Source organism: Tasmannia lanceolata, unplaced genomic scaffold (assembly GCF_043159265.1).
Source record: "Tasmannia lanceolata isolate RefF3 unplaced genomic scaffold, GAP_Taslan_0.1 ptg000054l, whole genome shotgun sequence".
NCBI classification, from domain to species: Eukaryota; Viridiplantae; Streptophyta; class Magnoliopsida; order Canellales; family Winteraceae; genus Tasmannia; species Tasmannia lanceolata.
The window spans coordinates 1097807-1117963 of NW_027518731.1; the positions used below are offsets into that span (position 1 = coordinate 1097807).

Genomic DNA, 20157 nt, shown 5'->3' on the forward strand with positions numbered 1-20157 from the left:
GACCTTCAATTTATGATAATATCCATCTAAAGGAACCATAATCACATCATTTTCCTCTAAATTGTGGAAAGAAAAAAAAATTCCTTCGGAAATGTTTTTCTTGCAATCCAAATAGGGCCTAAAGTTACTAACAGTGACAGATGTCTACACAGTTGAGGATTGTTCCAGTAAAAATAAAAGCACGCTATAAGTTGATAACAGTGACATGAAGCTACTACAGTATTTATTGTGGCATAAAGTCTTGCTAAACAAATTGCACTGAAAGAGAGAGACAATGAATTCGAGTTCAGCAGAGAGGAGGAAAACATTATTGCATAAATTGACATCTAACTGCTATAGTTTTTTTTTTTGTGGTCTAAAGTCTCTAAACCCATCAATAATGTAACTGCACTAAAAAATAGAGACAATTTATTAAAGTCGAACTGGGAAGAGGAAAACATCCTCTAAGTTTGTTAGACTATATCAGATCCTATTAGATTTGAAGATCTGACCATTGGATCATCCAGGCTTTTTATTTAGGCAACTATACTAGATTAGGTAATTAGGTTTGATTGAGATCATTCTTCTAGTAATCTTTTCTTATGCTTATCTTTATCTCGCTATATGCTTATCCCCTAAGTTCTATATATAAGCATTGTTTAGGGTTGATTGGATAGTTATTGAGAATCATTTACTTTAAAATATAGTATCAAAGCCAACGCCACGCGAGTCACAAAAGAGGCAACCTATGAAAAGGGCTACCAGAGAACAACTAGAGTGAAAGCCAATTGGAGTTGCAAAGAGCTAGAAAGTGTAGTCGAATGTTACGATCCTAAGCAGTTTAAGGGCCTAGCCTAATGTGTTCCATTAATCATGGGCATAGTCACAAATATTTTCCACCCGAATTTCTTAGGAAGTGTATATTATGGGAGATTTTAATTTTATTTTTGTTACTTTCATGTTTATATTGGAAAAAAAAACTAGAAAAATAGAATATTAAATAAAAAAATGTAAAATTTAAAGAAAATAAAATTATCACGATATTTTTCCTAGTAAATGATAAAAATGAAAATATCTCAAAATTTTCTTAAATTATTTTGCGATTTCTTCGTTTTAGAAGAATATCATGATAAAATCGCAATATTTTGAAATAGTCAGAGATATTCTAATATCTCCATGGAAAAATCCAAAATCCTAGCCAATCGCCATGAAAATCACTTGCCTGGGCTGACCTCCATCTCGACCAATGGCGACAAGCTACTAGAGTAGTTATTGTGGTCCTGACGTGACAATAATCAAATTGTACTGAATTACAACCAATCCCACACTGAAAAGAATTGATTTTACAACCATATAGCAGTACATGATTCGCCCACTTTTCTTCCTAGAATGAATTACAACCAATCCCACACTAAAATGAACATGAAAAAAATAGTTGCATATTTAATAGGTATAAAAATACTTTCATTTATTAGATAGCAATAAATAAATTTATATTTTCAAGGTATTTAACAGTTATAAGAATATTTACATTTAGGGAAGTGATATATTCGCCCACTTTTCTTCCCCGGGCCAACCCCTAGTGTATTTATAACTACTTTTTTACACTACAAGGGGGTTGTCCGGGGAAGAAAAGCGGGGAATATAGATGTTTGGTTTGAACTCAACCAAACATCTCTCTAGATATGATTGTACCTAGAAACTGGACTTGGGACGTGCACATTTCTGTTGGCGTAATTATTTTTGTAGGGATGGAAAATTTTTAGCAAGTTCGAGGTATAGCATGTTTATTATATTATAAATAATTCTTTTGAATGGATAATCAGCCAATTTTTTTGTGATTGTGTTCATATGTTTGAAATGAAGTTGATTTCACATTTTTCAATGAGGGTCCATTTCTTTCAACGTAAAATGGGTGTAAAACAAATTTTACAGCCATTTTCTACATAAAAATAGGCGTAAAATTTGTATTACGCAATTTACGTCGAAAGAAACAGAGCAAAAGGGATTTTATTTGCAGAGTGTGCGGTGTGTGCGCGTGAAGTCTAGTATTTTTTTTAAAGTAAAGTAGGTCCCACTTCATAGGATGATCAAAACCGTTCATTTGTTGTGCCACAACATAAATACGCTCTCTCACGTAGATCATTTTTCACAGGATAATCCTAATCCTATGATCTCTAGAGAGACCACCTCACATGTGAATTTGTTTTATTCACTTAATTTAGGAAACCACTTCTAAAATAGGATTCCGTTCTAAAAATAAAGAAGGGGAGAAAATAGCCGACCGATTATGCTACTTATACAATTTTTTATGCATCCGCAGGGATCTGTGTGCAAAATTATAGAGTAGAGAGAAACTTGTCCACTTTCAAAATTATTTTTTGAAAATAAATAAAACAAAGTTTCTTAAAAAATGTAAAGTTTCAAAATTTTCTAGAGTACTATCAAGATTCAAGACCCACCTCCTAACATTTGCATGTGTATTGGAGGCATAGTTTCAAAACTCCCCGACATTATTGTGGACTCCCTCTTTTTACCTTATCCCGGTGGACTCCCTCCTTTTACCTTGGTTGTGTTCTGGTGGACTCCCTCCTTTTACCTTGGTTGTGTTCTGGTTGGAGTCCTTGTTTTGCCCTACAAAGCTAATCAAAAGTGAAAACTCGTACCTTTGACTCTTATGAGCTATTACCGCGTCAACAGAGTACTCAGCCATGTCAACCGAGTACTTGACCGAGTCATTTCGTGTTTAGACACCACGTCTTTCAAAACTGATTGGAGGGTATACTTTATCATTTAAAATTGAACATTAAAGTAAGAGGAAACCCGTGTAACGTGTCTTCTTACGAATTCTTTATTCTAAAAGAAGATTAAATTTTGCTAACACAGGTCAGTGGAGAATGATTTTTCTCATACACGGTACACGCTATGGGCGTCTAAGAAAGCTGTTTTATCCAATCAGAGGGTTTTCTCCAATACTAGTTTGACTTCTAGTTTTTTTTTTTCAAGGGAAATGATGTATTCACCTCATCCTTTTACTTGGGACAGCTCCTCTAGTGTATTTATTAATTATTACTTCTCTTCTAAAATAGAGGGGGCTGTCCCAAGTAAAAAAGGGGTGAATTTATCATTTACCATTAACCCTTTTTTTATATGGGTTTTCTTCTTCTTATATGTGAAGGAGCGAGTCCAAGGAAATTAAGAAGCTTCTGTTCCACGCAGCTTTGAAAATGTTAAAAAAGACAAAAACGTAAGAGAAAAGTGGATGACAAAGTGGGTTGTAAGAGAAAAGTAGACTGCACGGTGGGTGGAAATATCTACGTAATGTGTGCAATAGTTTCAAGGAATTACGGATTTCGGGTACCGTTGAAAATAAGAATTAAACACGGGTGATTCTTCAAAATCGGGTGGGAAAAAGACCCTGATACCCTTATGAAATCAACAGAAATCTACTTTTTCATTACTGCCCATTAAATGACGCGCTTCACCAGGCTTCTTTTGGTTCTGTCTTAATGTGTATTTGAACCATCAAAACCTTGGTTCGTTTCTATCTTGGCCGTCAGAAATAACTAGAGACAAGTGGATGCTTGACACGTGTTGAAATTTTTTTTTGAACGCCGGCGCCTCTATACACAGTCGGTTTGGTTTGGATTTAAAATCTTTCTTTGAACCCAGAGTCCCTTGGTTTCGTTTAAATCTTAGCCGTCGCCAATATGCATAGACGGTCGGATCTACGACACGTGGACATCAATATGGAACGGTGACATCTTTTAATAATACTGCCTCTATGTATGAGATTCCGCCGGCCTACCCATTATTTACGCCGGCGTACCCATTGTTTCTGCTAGTGTACACTCTATTTCTGCTTACATCCTATTTCCATTGGCGTACCTCTTGATGTTCCAGTGGCGTACTCAATACATTTAGAACAATGTTTGAACTTAGAAAATCCAGCAGCGTGCTCTATATTCCGGCGCATACTCTAGAATCAGACTGCGTACTTGATATCTTTGAACGATGGATGTTTCTTGAATTTAGCGTCGTACTTGATAATCCGGACGCGTACTAAAGAATTCAGTTGTGTTCTAAACTAAGAGACGTGAAAAATAATAAAATGTTCAATAACATCACCGTTCTAAGCCAAGAGAGACGTACTTGATTTTACATGAAAAGTGGGAAACTTTAACGTTTTTTATGATATTTTCACCCCCTGCATTGATATTCTCATCTTTTAAAATTTTTAAAGATAATGATTGACGTTCTCATCCATCAGGAAGGGCAACATACGATACGAGGACTCTGATCATGTCGGAAAGGTATTAGGGTCTTTTTCTCACATGATTTTGAAGAATCGCCCGTGTTTGATTATTGTAGGGGCTTTTTTAGAAAAACGGTATTGAGTCAATTGACCAAATCTAAGATAAATATACAGTTTTATTACAACAGTAACGAACCACGTCAGCGTTATTAGGAATAGTAACTTACAAATGTTGACTAAAATCCTTATTAGGATTCGTTCTTTCTAATGTTTGCATGCCCATTTAACTCTCTCTCTCTCTCTCTCTCTCTCTCCCTCTCCCTCTATTTCTCTCTCTAAATCCCCCTCTCAAAAACTACTTCTAATATCATTCTCTCTAAAGTATTTGTTTTTGTGGTGGAAGGAAGGCTTACTGGTGGTGCTGCTATTGAAGGTAACTATTCATCATCTTTTTGTACTTTTTTGTGAAGTTTTCTTCTAGGTACTGATATTTGCACTACCATGTTTTACTAATTGCACAAACTCAGCTTGTCTTTTCTTTTTTCAATTGGCTTGTGAGATCTTTTGGGAACTTTAATAACCTTTCACGACTGTTTAACTAATAAAAGACAAATTAGTTAGTGCATTTATAAAAAATTGTAGTGCCAATATCAGTAGCCTTTCTTTTCCTGTTCTTTGGAGACTGGATTTTCAGTCTATGCTTCAAGAAGAAAGAAGATGAAGAGCAGAAAAAATGGATAGAAACCCACCTTTCTTTTTCTAATAACACTCCTTTCTTTTTATTTAGTATCTGTTTTTTTTTAGTATTTACCATTACCATCTGTTCGACTTTCTGCAATCAAACGGTGTTTTCAGCTCTTTGGAATATTTATTTCTTTATTCTGTTTAGAAAAAGTTGGAAAATGTTTAGTTTTGGGAAGAAAAGGTTGGAAAGTTGTGGAGAAATTACTTTTTAGAACTTCATAGTTGTAGTCTTTTAGAGATGTTATAGATTATGATTTTGTGTATTGTGCAATTTTAGCTATATATGAGCAGTATTTGTTTTAGAAAGTCACTAGTCTAGATTTTTTATGTTTCCTTTTTGGTCTGGGGAGATCCTTCTGTATTTTTTTTATAGAAAAAAAATCTGCCCCTTCTTATCTTTTCTATACCATAAAAATTAGGGAGGGTCTAATGAAGAGATTGGGAGAAGAGCCCCATAACTTTAAGAGTTGTAGAAATGTTGTAGATTTTGGTTTTATGTATTGTGCAATTTTTACCTATATACGATTTATTTTATAGAAAAAATCAGCCCCCTTCTTCTTCTCTCTATGCCATTAAAACTACTGTTTCAAAACGCAGTCAAAGCAAATCCTAGTGGACTCAGCACGATGCGGTTGAGTACTTAACACGGTCATAACTCGAGAGAGTCCAAACGAATGCGGCCAAGGTAAAAGGTAGTCTACACGAGGGAGTTCTGAAACAATGATTGGAGTTTTGAAACTATGATAAAAATTAGGAAGGGTCTAATGAGGAGATTGGAGAGAGCCCCCCACAACTTAGAGATCCTTTGGTATGGTGATTTTCTGCAGTTGAAACAGAAAAGGAGATATTAAGATAAGAAAACAGAGGAAAACCCCTGATCTTGACAGAAAAATAGGCTTCTTGTCTGAACTGGAAAGGGAAAACCAAAGTCAGCAATTGTTTCAGTTTCAATATCTAAAAACTCAAGAGAAAAAGACAAAACGATCAGATCCGGCAATTACATTCTCTATACTGCATCTGAATTTGTGAATCCCATTCTTTAGCTCTTAGTGGTGCTTCCTCTTATGCTCTAATTGTTAGAGATGTTTTCCCTTTTGAGGAAGATGGTTGTGCTCTTGCTGTAATGTCCTCGGGGCCACCCCACTATCGGTCGTGGCTTTTGTATACTCCTCTCTTCTCCTTTAATAATATTTTCTTTATCATTCAAACAAAGAAATAATGTGTGAGATCTGAACCTCTGGTGTAGAAACTCCAAGAAGCCCCAAAAAACCACCCCCAAAGTCAAAGGATGTCCACAGGTAGAGAACCCAAGTCCCCAACCATAGAGGTTAAGAACCTCACACCTACAAATAATTCAAAAAGGGAATGAAATTGGCAAGATCTATAAGGAATGAAATAGGAAGGAAGAAGTTTTGGGACTGATCAAAGAAACCCACCTAGAAAAAATAATTGCGGGGCACACACAACTTGCATTGTATCATCCTCTTCTTAAATGCAATTTTATGAAAAATGTTTAAAGACACTTATTATAATTGTTATGGAAGCGCCTTTGTTAGGAATGAATTACAGCTAAGTGCGTAACAAGTATATAGCTGATATGCATAGGATTGCCTGCCATTGAAATCTTGAAATGTTTGCAGTTTGTTTTTTTTTTTTTTTTGAATAATTTGTTGTTTATAAATATTTGCTTAGGAGTCCGTTCTTCGACCAACACCATCTCTATGGTAGTGTTAACCAAGTTTAATGTTATTAATTCAATATTGTAATGCGCATATGGTTTTGGAACTGTAAATCCAAAGGAAGTTGCTTAATTGGACAGTTTTAGAAGCTATTGCTGCAGTGACCATGTTTTACTTATTACACATGAGTGTCTTTTTATGCCTTTTCTTTTTTGAAGATTCAATCAAGATGGAATTTTCATTTTCAGATTGTTAAAGATCGAGCTATTAAGCTGATTTTTTGCCGTGAAAGATAAAGGACTATTGGTTCAGGATACTGTAAAGATTTAGGTCTTTCACTATTAAGGGAAAGAGGACTGGCTGTGAGTTGCAAGCAAAAGCAACATTATTTTTGAGGTAAGTTGACATTTTCATTATTTCTGTATCTGCTATTTCTTATCCTTCTTGGAGATTCGTTAACTACCAAGTGTTTTTTTAATGAATGGATTTCCTCTTCCCATCCATGGAACCTTTCTACCTTGAATACATCATAGCCTACTTATATGACTTAGGAATAGCAATAGAAGACAAGGGCAAGGGAAAGGAATGATATACAAGAGACAAACTATGAAAGGACACAAAATTAGCAATAGGATGTTGAGTTGACAGTTATTACTTCAGTGACTACAGGAACAAGAGTAGGAATGGTAGATGTAGGAACGGACTCCCCGTAAGTTCAAGTAAGTCCACATCGAAATGCTGTTCTTTTGCAAGAGAATAAGATGCACTGTCAAATAAGGTGACATCAACACAGACATAATATCCATGAGAACTAGGATGATCACATCGACATCCCTTTTGAGTACGAGAATAACCTAAAGTCACACACTTTGTTTACTTTTTAATGTAAAAAGACACATTTTGTTGCAAGTACTTAATTGATGCGGCTGAGTACTCGGTCAAGTACTTGGTTCATGCGGCTGAGTACTCGGCTGACGTGGTCATAATTTAGGAGAGTCAATAGAGTTTTGATTGATATTGTACGGCATAATGCGGATTCGGATGAGAACACGACTAAGGTCAAAGGTAGTTGGCTTGGGGGAGTCCCTGATGATGTGAGGGAGTTTTGAAACTATGGTTTGATTGTCTAAGACAACAAGACAGCAAGTAGAGACTACGAAAACTCCCCCATAGTGTTTTGGAGCATGCATATTAATCATCCTCTCTAGCAACTTCAAACAAACGAATGTTCTTGCATCCAACCACTCCATTTTGTTGTGGAGTAATAGCATAAGATGTCTGATGGATTATTCCATTGAGGCAAAGGATCTTGCTGTAAGAACCGGTAAAATATATATATATATAAATATAAAAATGGCCTCATAGGTGGGTAATCATCGGCCATTACTCATTTTCCCCAAGTTAATCGGGCATGAGGACATCTGGCATAATGGGGCGTACACGATTCGAACCCAAGTCTAAGCTAAGATTGAACGGCTTCCTACCACTAAGCCACCGCCCCAGATGTCAACAAAAACGGAATAGATATATATATATGTTAAAAATTTCCAATAGTCACTATTCACAATTACTATTCACAATAGTCACTATGCGAGATTACTATGCAGAAATACTATGCAAGTTCACTATTGAGATACACTATTTAAAAGTATTATTCACAGTAGGACCCACCGAGTACTATTCATAAGCGGGTCCCACATCAGCGGGCCCCATACAAGCAGGCCCCACATAAGCGGATCCAACACCAGTGGGTCCCACATCAGCGGGTCCCACACGAGCGGGCCCCACGACCAGCGGGTCCTACCACCAGCGGGACCCATCCCTAGTGGAAACGAAAATATCATCGCACCGACGAAAATAATAATAAAAAAATGCAAAAATACTATTGACCGACAAAATTAATAATAAAAAAATATTATTAACTATGCAAAATACTGTTAACCGACGAAAATAATAATTTAAAATAGTAAATAGTTTTTACTATGCAAAAGTACTATGCAAAAATACTATTGACCGACTGAAATAATAATTTAAAATAGTAAATAGTCTTTACTATGCAAAAAGTACTATGCAAAAAAAAATCTATAAATAGAGGAGGAGGAGGAGAAGAAAAGGAGAAGAGAAGAGAAGAGAAGAGAAGAAAGAGAAAGAGGAAGAGAGAGAGAGAAGAAGGAAAAAGAAAATCCACTACCAAGTAAGTCTTTTATAATAGTCTCTCTTTCATGGTTGGTTCTACCACCTAAATTATTTAATGATCTCTTTCAATGGTTGGTTCTACCACCTAAATTATTTAATGATCTCTTTCATGGTTGGTTCTACCACCTACCTATATTTTATTTGAAGTAATGGTTGGTTTTACCACCTATATGGATAAAGTAATGGTTGGTTCTACCACCTATATACTTAACGGTGAAATACTAGCATAGTAACCGTAAAGTAAACTTTATCAACTTATGGTGAAATGAATAGTGACATGATGGGGCCCACATAAATAGTGACATGATGGGGCCCACATAAATAGTGACATGCGGGGCCCACATAAATAGTGACATGATGGGGCCCACATGAATAGTAGCATGTGGGGCCCACATGAATAGTGAACACAGGGAACCTTATTTTAGGACATAAATGGACACAGAAAGGACAAGTGTTGTCTGTGTGATATTAAAAGGACCTAGACTAAAATAAGTTGACCTATTTCACTTATTTGCCTACAGGAGCCATCTCGTCCTACTGCGACTATAAGAAAAGGCAGGTGACAGCTAGACCTTGTCTTGTAATGGTGTTCAATATAATTGTCTATGCAATGTAGCTCTGCTTATAAATTGCCTGATAAATACCTGCTTAGTGAATTTATACTCGCTTGCCTGGAATCAAATGAATTGAAATGAATGCTGGAATCAAATGAATTGAAATGAATGCAGGAAGAAAGGCAAAGGTAAGTAATTGCATACATGTTGCATACATGGGGGAAAGTGAAGGGGAACTTAAGGGTGTGGTGGAATCATCCTGGGACCTAAGGTCCAAAGGCCAACGCGAGAAGCGTGTACTGCCTTTCGTTGGCAAACCAACCAAAAAGGGAAAGTATCCCCGAGGGATAGTATCCCCGGCTCGGCAAATGCGAGACCGTAATCCAAGTCCATAACGTCACTACCTTCAGACAGGGAAAGTACTATGCGACACGACGGAAATCGGGTCGTTACACTTGCAGAGCATATTTTATATATTCTTTAGCATTATCAAATCTCTAGTCACAAATAGGTCTCCCAAATTGGACTTCCTTTTCCATATGAAATAATTTAAAGATTGATAGTAATACAAAACATTTTTTTAATAAAAGGCATGTCATTGGAGAACAATCATAAAAAAATGTTACATAGTACGAATAACTGAACAAACTCTTATGTCCCCAAATATCACTATGCAATACTTCAAAAGGACTAGACTTATGATTTTCGAATCTAGGAGGAAACGCCTGATGCTTGCCTAATTCACAAGCCTCACATTCAAGTTGAGATATTGGGTATGATGATGGAACTAACAACTTTATCCTCTTTAGAGACAGATCACCCAAAGTAAAATGTCAGTGGCTTGCAGACACACTCGAGTTGAGAGCAATAACACCAGACCGAATATGAATATCCAGATGGCTTATGATAGTATAAGCCATCCACTTCACGTCCACCACCAATCACCCTCTTCGCCTTGAGATCCTGGAAGACACAATAAGAGTGATAAAATGTCACTGATCACTAAAGATATTTTGTTAATTTCATAATGTCATTAAAAAAAATGATAATGGAAAGAAGATTGAAAGGAAATTGACTTACAAAATACACAGAAGAAAGAGAAAGAGATGATGTTGGGCAAGCAGTTCCTTTTTTAGTAACAATACGAGAAGACCCATCAGAAAGCATAACATAAGACATAGAACACAATCTTTAAGGTCAGTAAATAGCGTTGACATGCACATCATATGCTCAGAAGCTCTTGAATCATTAACCTAAGGAGAGGATTGTTCAGAGACATGACACATAGTAGTACTTGAGTGAGCTGATGTAGCAGTAGATGTATGCCCTCTAGTAGAAACTAGTTAAAATCTCTGCAATAAGGAGTCAAACTCACAGGATATTTGATCCAGATCCACTTACACTAGAGTTGATTGATTGTGTATGAGTATCTAAAGGCATATGATGTTGATTTTCTGCTCCATCACTTGCATAAACTATTTGATATTTTTCTCTTCAGAAACTAAGCATTGGTCTGTTTGGACGTCAGGAAAGAAATCGGAGTCAGATAGGTGGGAATTTCTCACATGACCAGCAGGGTAAGGGAAGCAGTCGAATCAGAAAATTTTCCAATTCCATGCAATGTTTGGTGGATTTCTTGCTGCTTGATTTCGATGATAACTGTGAAGGTGCTAAAAAATTGGAGATATAAAGTCGAAAAATCAGGGTGGAAATCTGATTTGAGAGAGATTCTCTGTAACCCTCCACAAACTGTCTATGATATCCTCTACCAACCGATGATCTTGTGGCCTTCTCTCTGCGGCGACAAGGCTGAAAATGCCGGTGACGATCATGACGACGTTGCATGAGGTTTTGATGGTCGATTGTAAGGAGGGTGGTTGGGGAAGATAGTCAGGCTGTACTGTGCTGGATCAACCATTGAAAGAAAAGGAGAATGTTTCCAGAAAAACGCCATTGAAGATAGGGAATTTCTCTTTTCTCACCTTTTCCGCCTAAAACGAAGGAGAAACTTTAATCGCCAAATCGGATGCAATGCCAATCGACTAGCAACCAGCAAGTCTTTCTTCATTTTTCAAAAATCTATGTTACATGTAAACCGAACACCGATTCCAAGTCGTTCATCTGGAAAAAGGGGATTTTCGAGTTACTTTACTACACTTTTGGGCATCCAAATGGACCCAGAGTATCAGCATCCAATTTCTAACTTTGTATCTTATGCTGCCCTTCTCTTTGCTGTATAGCTTTCTTGTCTTTTGTGTCCTTTGTGCCTCTTCCCTTCTAGTTTTCCAAAACAGTGGCTGATCTTAAGTGGCACATACTATGAATGATGAAATATGTGATTTAATATACTATGAATGATGCATCGTGTTATCTCTTACTAGCTGACCATTTAAAAAAAAAAAAGAAATATGTGATTTAATAAAGAATGAAACTTGGGAAATTGTGGACTTTCCTAATGGAAAGAAGCCAACAGTTGAAAGAGACATGGCCTGACTGGTTGCAAAAGGATTCTCTCAAAAGTACGAATAGATTACAAGAAAACCTTTGTGTCTGTCACACAAATGAATCTTTTGTCTCAGGATGCAAATTCTTCTTGGGTGCTTCATCAACTGGATGTACACGGTAATTTACACGAAGATGGCTACATGTCTCCTCCTTCAGGGTTGGAGTTCTCAAATGTTGAGAGTAAAGTGTGCAAGTTAAAGAAGTCCAGGTATGGATTAAAGCAGTCTCCTCGGGTGTGGTTTGAGTGGTTTAGTTAGGCAGTGAAGAGATTTGGTTACTCACAAAGCCATATCAAGCATTCATTGTTTATTAAGAGGAGTTGTTCTCTAATTACAGCTCTTACAGATATTGTAGTGCTTGGAATATTCCCCTAGAAATTTGTAAGTTGAAGGCATTTTTAGTTGCTGAGTTCGAGATCAATAATCTGGGAGAGCTCAAGTACTTTACTGGAATTGAGGTGGCAAGGTCCAAGAAGGGTATTTTATTCCATATTGTGTCTTTCTAAATGGATTCCTAATATCACGGAGCATTAAAAAGCAGAAGATTGTGTCTGAATTAAGTGTAGTAGATGAGTACAGTGCAATGGCGTCTGCTAGGGCTGAGCTGACGTAGATAAGATATCTGTTTTTGAGGTGTCATACTTATACAGTTATACCTATACTGTGACAATCAGAGAGCCATTAAAGTGTCACAGAATCCAGTCTTCCATGTTAGTACTAAGCATGTTGAAGTTGATTACCACTTTGTGGCAAAGTGGAAGATGGTGAAGTTTATTTGGGCTATGTTTTCTATTTGAGAGCAAGTTGTTGATATTCTCACTAAAGGGATCACAGCCTAGCATCACCACTATTTGGTAGACAATCTGAACATGTCATTGCAGGACACATGTCAGCTTGAGAGGGAGTGTTACGAGTGGGTCGACCATTTAGGGGTATTTTGGTCTTTTGACCAACATGTATATAAGTTGAAAGTGTAGATTGTATTTTTTATTTAGTTGAATTAAGGAACTGAGTTAAGATTCCCTGAACATATTTCTCTATCTTCGCTCTTCTCCATCTCACGTATGAATCAGATTATATTTTTTTTACAAGAATGATCCAAGGCAAGGACATGTACAAGTTGCAAAAAGAATCAATGCGTAGATTTTTGGATGTTGATTGCGAAGGAGATCTTGACACCAGGAGATAAGTTATGTGGTACTGTGTCCTAGTGAATGATTATCTAGTGGTATGTGTCCTAGTGGATGGTTATCTAGTTTCATGGAGTAGTACAGTTGCAAGACCATGCTAAAGTGGATTATAGAGTCATGACTTTGATACCGCGGAGTTGCTTTCGTTAGGACAATTACTTCATGAAATGGGTTCGTTGTCACAGTGATATGCAAATCTATATCGTGATAATGAAAGTGCAATTAAATTTCCCAAAATGCATTGTTTCATACGAGAATAAAATACACATAGATTGATTTTCGATTTTTTAGAGAATGAGGGGAGTGGTGAGATAGGTCCTCCTTTTTTTTGTCCCTACTAAAGGGCTAAGAAGTGATCATCATTTGCATTCATCTAACAAATTGTACATTTTCAGAGACATAGTACAACTTGAGAGGGAGTGTTAGAAATAGCACATAATGTCATATGCATTACTATGGTCCATTCATACTTGCTGCTATGGTGCATTCATACCTGTGATTATGGTGCGTACATCAATAATGCCATTTTTATAATTAGTTTACTTTGTCATTATAAAGTAGTCAGTAGGGTTGTAATCTCCATAATAGTGTAATACATAACCCGCGACTAGTTTGGGTTCTCACTTCTCTGCTTCTCATCTCTCTCTCACACACATTTGTTGATGACAATTTTAATATTTCACAATGAAGAAAATGACACACCTACTCGTTATTCAATCATAGGTCCACTTCTTTTGGGTGCCTCCATTTAATTGGTTGGGCATTTTATAGATGTCCTTTGATGCATGGTTTTAAACTTACACTTCAATCTGCATGTTTCGACTTCTGTGGGGGCCGAAATCCCAAGTTTGAGTCCTTTAATGCTCTCATATAACAAAAATAAATCCAAATTTTTTTAATGATCATTGACAATGCAATTCACTTGGTATTTGATGTTGTTAAATCATTATGGATGCTTGTCTTACTTATATGATGGTTTCTAAGTGTATTTGTGCTTATTCTAGAATTTCCTGAAGTTTTATCTTAAATTTCCATTGTATTCATGGACTTCCATGATTTTTACAATATTTTCATAGACTTCCCATAAACTACCTTGAAGTACTTCCACTTTTGTGGGGACCGAAACCGATGTTTGAATCTTTGCTTTGTTTTTTTTTTTTTTTGAAAGGTAAGGTAACTGAATATATTAAGAAGGGAGAGACCAAAAAAGAACCCCCGTGAACCCCACTATGCCAGAATTACACAGAGGAAATGGAAAAAAGGAAAAACAAAACAACGAAAAATCAAGGGGGGAGAAAGTCGTAAAGCTCCAAAGACTGTTTGACTGCACCCGCTTTAGCCAACTTGTCAGCGACTTCATTGGCTGCTCTCCTAACATTTTGGAACGCTACTGAGCGCCCGACTGTTATATCCTTTATTTCATCGAAAAAATGAAGAAATCTCCACGGAGGAACCGCCGAACCCTTAAGCCACCTAATGACATTTAACGAGTCTCCTTCCACGATAGTGTTTGCTACCCTCTCGCTCCCTAATAGCAGAATGCCTTGATATGCGGCTCTAACTTCAGCTTCGTTTGAATCTGCAACACCTATAGGCCCAGAATAAGCCTGCACAACTTCCCCATCTGAATTCATGACGACACCCCCGATCCCGGCTGGACCAGGATTACCCAAGCTTGAACCGTCAAAGTTCAGTTTGGAAAATCCAACAGGAGGATTGGCCCATTTCTGAGAAATTCTAGGAACGGGAACTTGACTGTTGCAGACCACCTTCCAACCCGCCCACATGTCGAAAGCCGAAACAAATTTGAACATGGGCAGGGACCTCGCCCAGGAAATCGATAACGCAATTGCCTTGATATATAGATAGTAAGTAGAATTTGCACGCCCAACAAAAATCCTATTGTTTCTTTCCGACCATAGAACCCACATTGTAGCCAATAACGAGATTGACCACAAAACTTTCCCTTTTTTCCTCCATGGAATGAAAACCCACCCTTCGAAAGATCCTTCACTTTGGAAGGGAATACCCACGCGATACCAAATCTCGACAGTACTCTTCCCCAAACCTCTCGAGCTACTTTGCAATGAATAAATAGATGATCCACCGATTCCCCCGCGTCTATACACATAGCGCAATGACTGACTATGATCATATTCCTTGCCCTAAAAAAATCCACCGTTTGAATACGACCTTGAATCACTGACCATCCAAAGAAACAAATTCTTGGGGGAACCTTCATCTTCCACACTTTTGCAACAGAAAGATTTTCCGCACACGGATTCAGTCATTTGTAGAAAGATTTTACCGAAAACTGACCCGAAGAATCCCACACCCATAGCCTTTTATCCACCTCTGTAGAACTTATGTCGTTGCCTTCCAAGACCTGAAGTAGCGAGACCAGCGAGAGCAATTCCCTGTCAAAGAAATTTCTGCGGAACAGCGGCTTCCATATTACCTTTTTGTCCCGAATCTCGAAGCACTCATTAACTAAAGCTTGCTTGTCAACGGCCACGACATAAAGATCCGGGAACAACTCTTTTAAAGGAATGATGGAACACCATACCATATTCCAAAAAGAAATTCTATCCCCCGAGTAAACTCTATACCTGATGCCGCGGTCGAAACATGGACTCAAACGCAAAATATCCCTCCACAGAGTCACCCCTGTTTTGTTGAATCGATTTAGGGATCTCCAATTTCCCACATCTGAGCCGTATTTACCGCGAATAACTTTCGCCCATAACTGTGACTGTTCTTCGCCATACCTCCACAGCCATTTCCCCATGAGAGCAGCATTAACCTGTTTGATCTTTCGGATCCCCAAACCTCCGCCAAGTACCGGCTTGCATACATCTTCCCATGAGACCAAAGAGAAGCTCCTAGTTTCCTTCGATCCTCCCCACGGAAACCTCCTCTGAATTAATTCAATCCGCTTTGCAATAGAAATAGGACACTTGAACAAAGATAGATGGTAAATAGGAATATTAGGCAACACAGCCTTAATCAAAGTCAACCTTCCCCCTTTGGAAACCAAATTCCTTTTCCATGTATCCAGTCTCCGTTCGATTCTTTCCACAATGGGCGCCCACGAACCTATTTTTTGTCTACCCCCTCCCAGAGGGAGCCCAAGATAAGAAGAGGGGAACCTATCCAAAAGGCATCCCATTAGATTAGCCAAATTTTTTGCTTCCTCCTCTCCCACATTCACAGTATACATACAAGACTTTGAAAAATTCGATCTTTGACCAGTGACTATTTCGTAGCACCTCAGCACTGCTTTAAGATTCAATATTTTCGAAGTCTGAGGAGAACTAAATAAAAGAGTATCATCTGCAAATTGCAGATGAGACACTTCAACTCTATTCTGGCCACATTGGATCCCCTTGACTAGACCCACTGATTTGCCTTTCTCCATTAAGAGACTCAGAGCTTCAGCGACGATAACGAACAGGAAAGGAGATAATGGATCCCCTTGCCTCAAGCCTCGAGACGATCTAAAAAATCCTTTTGGAGAACCATTTATAAGGATGGAAAACCACGCCGACGATAAGCAACTTTTTATCCACCCCCGCCACCGATTCCCAAACCCCATTTTCCCAAGGAAATGATCCAAACAATGCCATTCAACTCTATCATACGCTTTTTCCATGTCAAGTTTACACACCACCCCTGCCGAACCCGTCTTGACCAACCAATCCACCGTTTCATTGGCCACCAACGAGCAATCCAAAATCTGCTGCTGGCTTACAAAAGCACACTGATTCGTCGAAATAATCATAGGAAGAACCACTTTTAATCTATCTCCCAATACTTTGGACAGGACTTTATAAAGGCAACCGACTAGACTGATAGGTCTAAAATCCGAGACCTTCACCGCGCTTTTAATTTTTGGCAACAGAGCTATAAACGATGCACCAGTACCTCTATCCAACTCCATACCTTCATAGAAGTCCTTGAAAAATTTAAAGATGTCCCCTTTAACATACTCCCAGCAGGATTGGAAGAAAGCCATACAAAAACCGTCCGGCCCAGGAGCTTTGTTGCGGTCCATCGAAAAGACCCCAACCTCCACCTCTTCTTCCGAGAACGGCCTTTCCAGCGCCAACCTACTGTTCTCATCTAGAACCTTAAAATGCACGTCATCTAAGACCGGTCTCACGAATACTTCCGAAGAATATAACAACCTAAAGAAATCCACAATTTCCTTGGTGATGGCTTCCCGACTGAATGATGGAACACCGCCGACCTCTAGAGCCGCTATATGATTGGTACGTCTCCTCGCACTAGCTATGCTATGGAAATAAGCGGTGTTTTTGTCCCCCTCCTTTAACCACAAAGCTCTTGATTTCTGCCTCCACGATATTTCATCCTGCAATAAAAGACATCTATGTTCTTCCTTGTAGCGACCCAACTCTAGCAGCTCTTCCTCTAAAGCATTCCCCTCCTCATCCGCGAAAGAGATAGCTCGAATACGGTCGAGTAACCACACTGTTCTTTCTGATCTTTCCCCCAGTCTATTAGAGTTCCATTCTTTGAGTTTCTTCTTAACCGCTCTGAGCTTTTCCCCTATTACAAAATCCGCCGCCCCTTCAACTTTGTGCGATACCCACCATTCCCCCATCAACTCCTCCATCTTCGGAATTTCAAGCCAAGCTAGGTCAAATCTGAACGGAGAGGGACCCCAAGAATCCAATCTTGGATCCAGTAATAGAGGGCAGTGGTCCGAGACAGAATGAATAAGAGCCTTTTGATATGAGAGCGGAAAGATGGATGCCCACTCTGAGCAAAACAAAAACCGATCAATCCGACTTTTCCTGGAGTTTCGAGACCAAGTAAATTTAGCCCTCGACAAAGGAATATCAATCAATTCATGCCTGGCAATAAACTCAGAAAATTCACTCATAGACTGATTGGATCTTCTGCACCCCATCCTTTCTTCTACCCATCTAACTTCGTTGAAATCACCCCCCAAACACCATGGATGTCCCCATTTATTCCTGACTACGGCTAATTCTTCCCATAAATGGACCTTGTCATTCCTCACTGTTGGGCCATATATACCTGTGTAGGTTACCAGGATAGGTTCCCCCACCTTCCTCAGGACAATTGAAACGGAAAACTTACCTAACCATGAATCTTGCACTTTCCACCTTGATTGATCCCACATCACTAGAACGCCCCCTGCAGCTCCAATGGCATCTAAGGCTATGAATTCCCAATTCGCATTTGCTCCTAAGCTCTTAATTAGAGACCTATTTGCCCCCCCCCCCCCCAACTTAGTTTCTTGAATACAAACTACCACAGGTTTATTATGTTTAACGACTGCTTTAACTTGAGCCTTCTTTTCCAAAGACTCTAACCCATTCACATTCCAAGAAATTATCTTCATGGACACACCGATTGGAGAGCTACAGGACCCCTTGGACCGCCTCTTCTACTACTTTTCCTATTTGAAGATTTGGGGATTCTACTATTAGACCCATCATAATTAACATCGGATTTGAGTTTAGCTAATTCCCGTAGCATCTTCTTGATCCCCTCCAAGCTGGAAGGGTCGGATAACATTCTCTGGTCTAATTCTCTTCCCTCTGCAACCCTGAACAAATTGATTAACTCATCCTCGGATCCGGAGTAAGTCAAACCCAAAGCCCTGCTTGTAGAAATAATGTGGTTCACAAACACCTCCAGAATCTGAGCTTTAGGATCAACCCAGGAAATTGGTTTTGGATCTTCCTCTTGAGTAATAACCAAAGCCAGGTTATTACGCCTGTTCTCGGACCAATATGATTCTTCGTGTCCCCTATTGTCCTTCCCACCAATACCCTCCCGCTGAACCATCTGCACACAATTACCGGAAGATACTTTTGATGAAGGGATAACATCATTCTCCACCACACTTTGTAACAGTAACTGACCTGGACTCCCCCCTGTCAAACAAACTTCGCCCTGAATACCTTCCTCGCGATTACTTGCCACCAGGGAAGCTTCTGCAAACTCGTTCTGTAACGCCCTCAAATTAACCATGTACTTTATTGGTATTAACACCCTACTAAAAACACTAAGTCACATTGATAAAGACACCCAAAATACATCTCACGATTTAGGGGTTTTATAGAGACCCAAAATCGTGGGATCTCTTTCCCATCTGATGCAAAAAAAAAAAAAAAGAAGGAAAGAGGATAAGAAAAGATGACAGACACAAATTTAATTGGAAACAGGATATTTAGAGAGAGGTTTGCTTCCTTACAAAATCCTAATTTCCTAAATTAGGGTAATGAGGGGTGGCAATTACACCCCATTAGGATTTTGTAATATGGTAAATTAGAAAATCTATGAAATTTAGGCATGCAAAAGATACAAATTTTTAGGGTAATTAGAAAGCATGGAACTTGAGCCTATAAAACCCAATCGTGGGTTTTACAAACCCATTTTTTTCTCATCTCCCTCCTACTGTAAATGAGAGTTTGAGAGAGAGTAGAAGCCAAAGAAGAAGAAGTAAAGGGATTGAGACCCACCTCTAAATTTCAAGTAGGTACCACCAACTGTAGTTTTCTTATTTCTTGTTTTGTTTCAATTGATTTAAACCCAATACATAACAACTCATTAAAAACCCTTCTTCTTGGCGACTGTGAAACCCCCATTTAATAACACCTTCAATCCCATGTGGAGCCATCATCTTCACCTGTACATCTTAATAGAACCAAGAACCTGCAAAAAGAAAAGAAAAACCCGAACGTAAGTGATGAGAAGAGAAAGAGTGAAGTTAGTAACAAAAAAAAAAAAACGGGAAGGGAATAAATCCACTCTCTTTCTACCTTGGGCCACCCTTGTTAGCATCTTATATTTTATTACAAGAGGGAGGTCCAGGGAAGAAAGGGTGTGATCATGTCTAAAAAGATGGAATTTGTGAAAGGAAATTTGCTTATACATTGATTTCGTTGAGCCCATCATTTGGACGGTGGGATCATCATATAGGTGGGCCGTGCAAACTTCTTGACCTGATACTAAACTATAAGGTTTTCACATATAAAAATCTAACCAGTTGTAGTAGAT

The 20157-nt window shown here is 38.4% G+C and overlaps 2 protein-coding genes across 2 annotated transcripts in view; one reads left to right on the plus strand and one right to left on the minus strand.

Annotated features, from left to right (window-relative positions):
• Positions 1–4517: 4517 nt before the first annotated feature.
• Positions 4518–20157, plus strand: part of LOC143864678 (MLO-like protein 9) — a 34576-nt gene continuing 18936 nt past the window's right edge. The window contains exons 1-2 of the mRNA XM_077375424.1: positions 4518–4667; positions 6906–7053. The gene's annotated coding sequence lies outside the window, so the exon portion shown is untranslated. The remainder of the gene's footprint in view (positions 4668–6905; positions 7054–20157) is intronic.
• On the minus strand, positions 14385–19128 carry LOC143864904 (uncharacterized). Its single transcript, XM_077375769.1, has 3 exons — positions 18502–19128; positions 15410–18196; positions 14385–15266 (listed from the first exon to the last, which is right to left on the minus strand). Exons 1-3 carry the CDS (start codon positions 19126–19128, stop codon positions 14385–14387), a joined length of 4296 nt encoding a protein of 1431 aa, XP_077231884.1.

Bases quoted from the DNA above. Each gene is read 5' to 3' on its own strand.
- LOC143864904 (XM_077375769.1), bottom strand. From the start codon at position 19,128: ATGGTTAATTTGAGGGCGTTACAGAACGAGTTTGCAGAAGCTTCCCTG. The intron at 18,197-18,501 runs GTGTGTCCATGA...GTCCTGAGGAAG, and splicing joins GTCCTGTAGCTCTCCAATCG to GTGGGGGAACCTATCCTGGT. The intron at 15,267-15,409 runs GTAAAATCTTTC...GGATTTTTTTAG, and splicing joins ATTCTTCGGGTCAGTTTTCG to GGCAAGGAATATGATCATAG.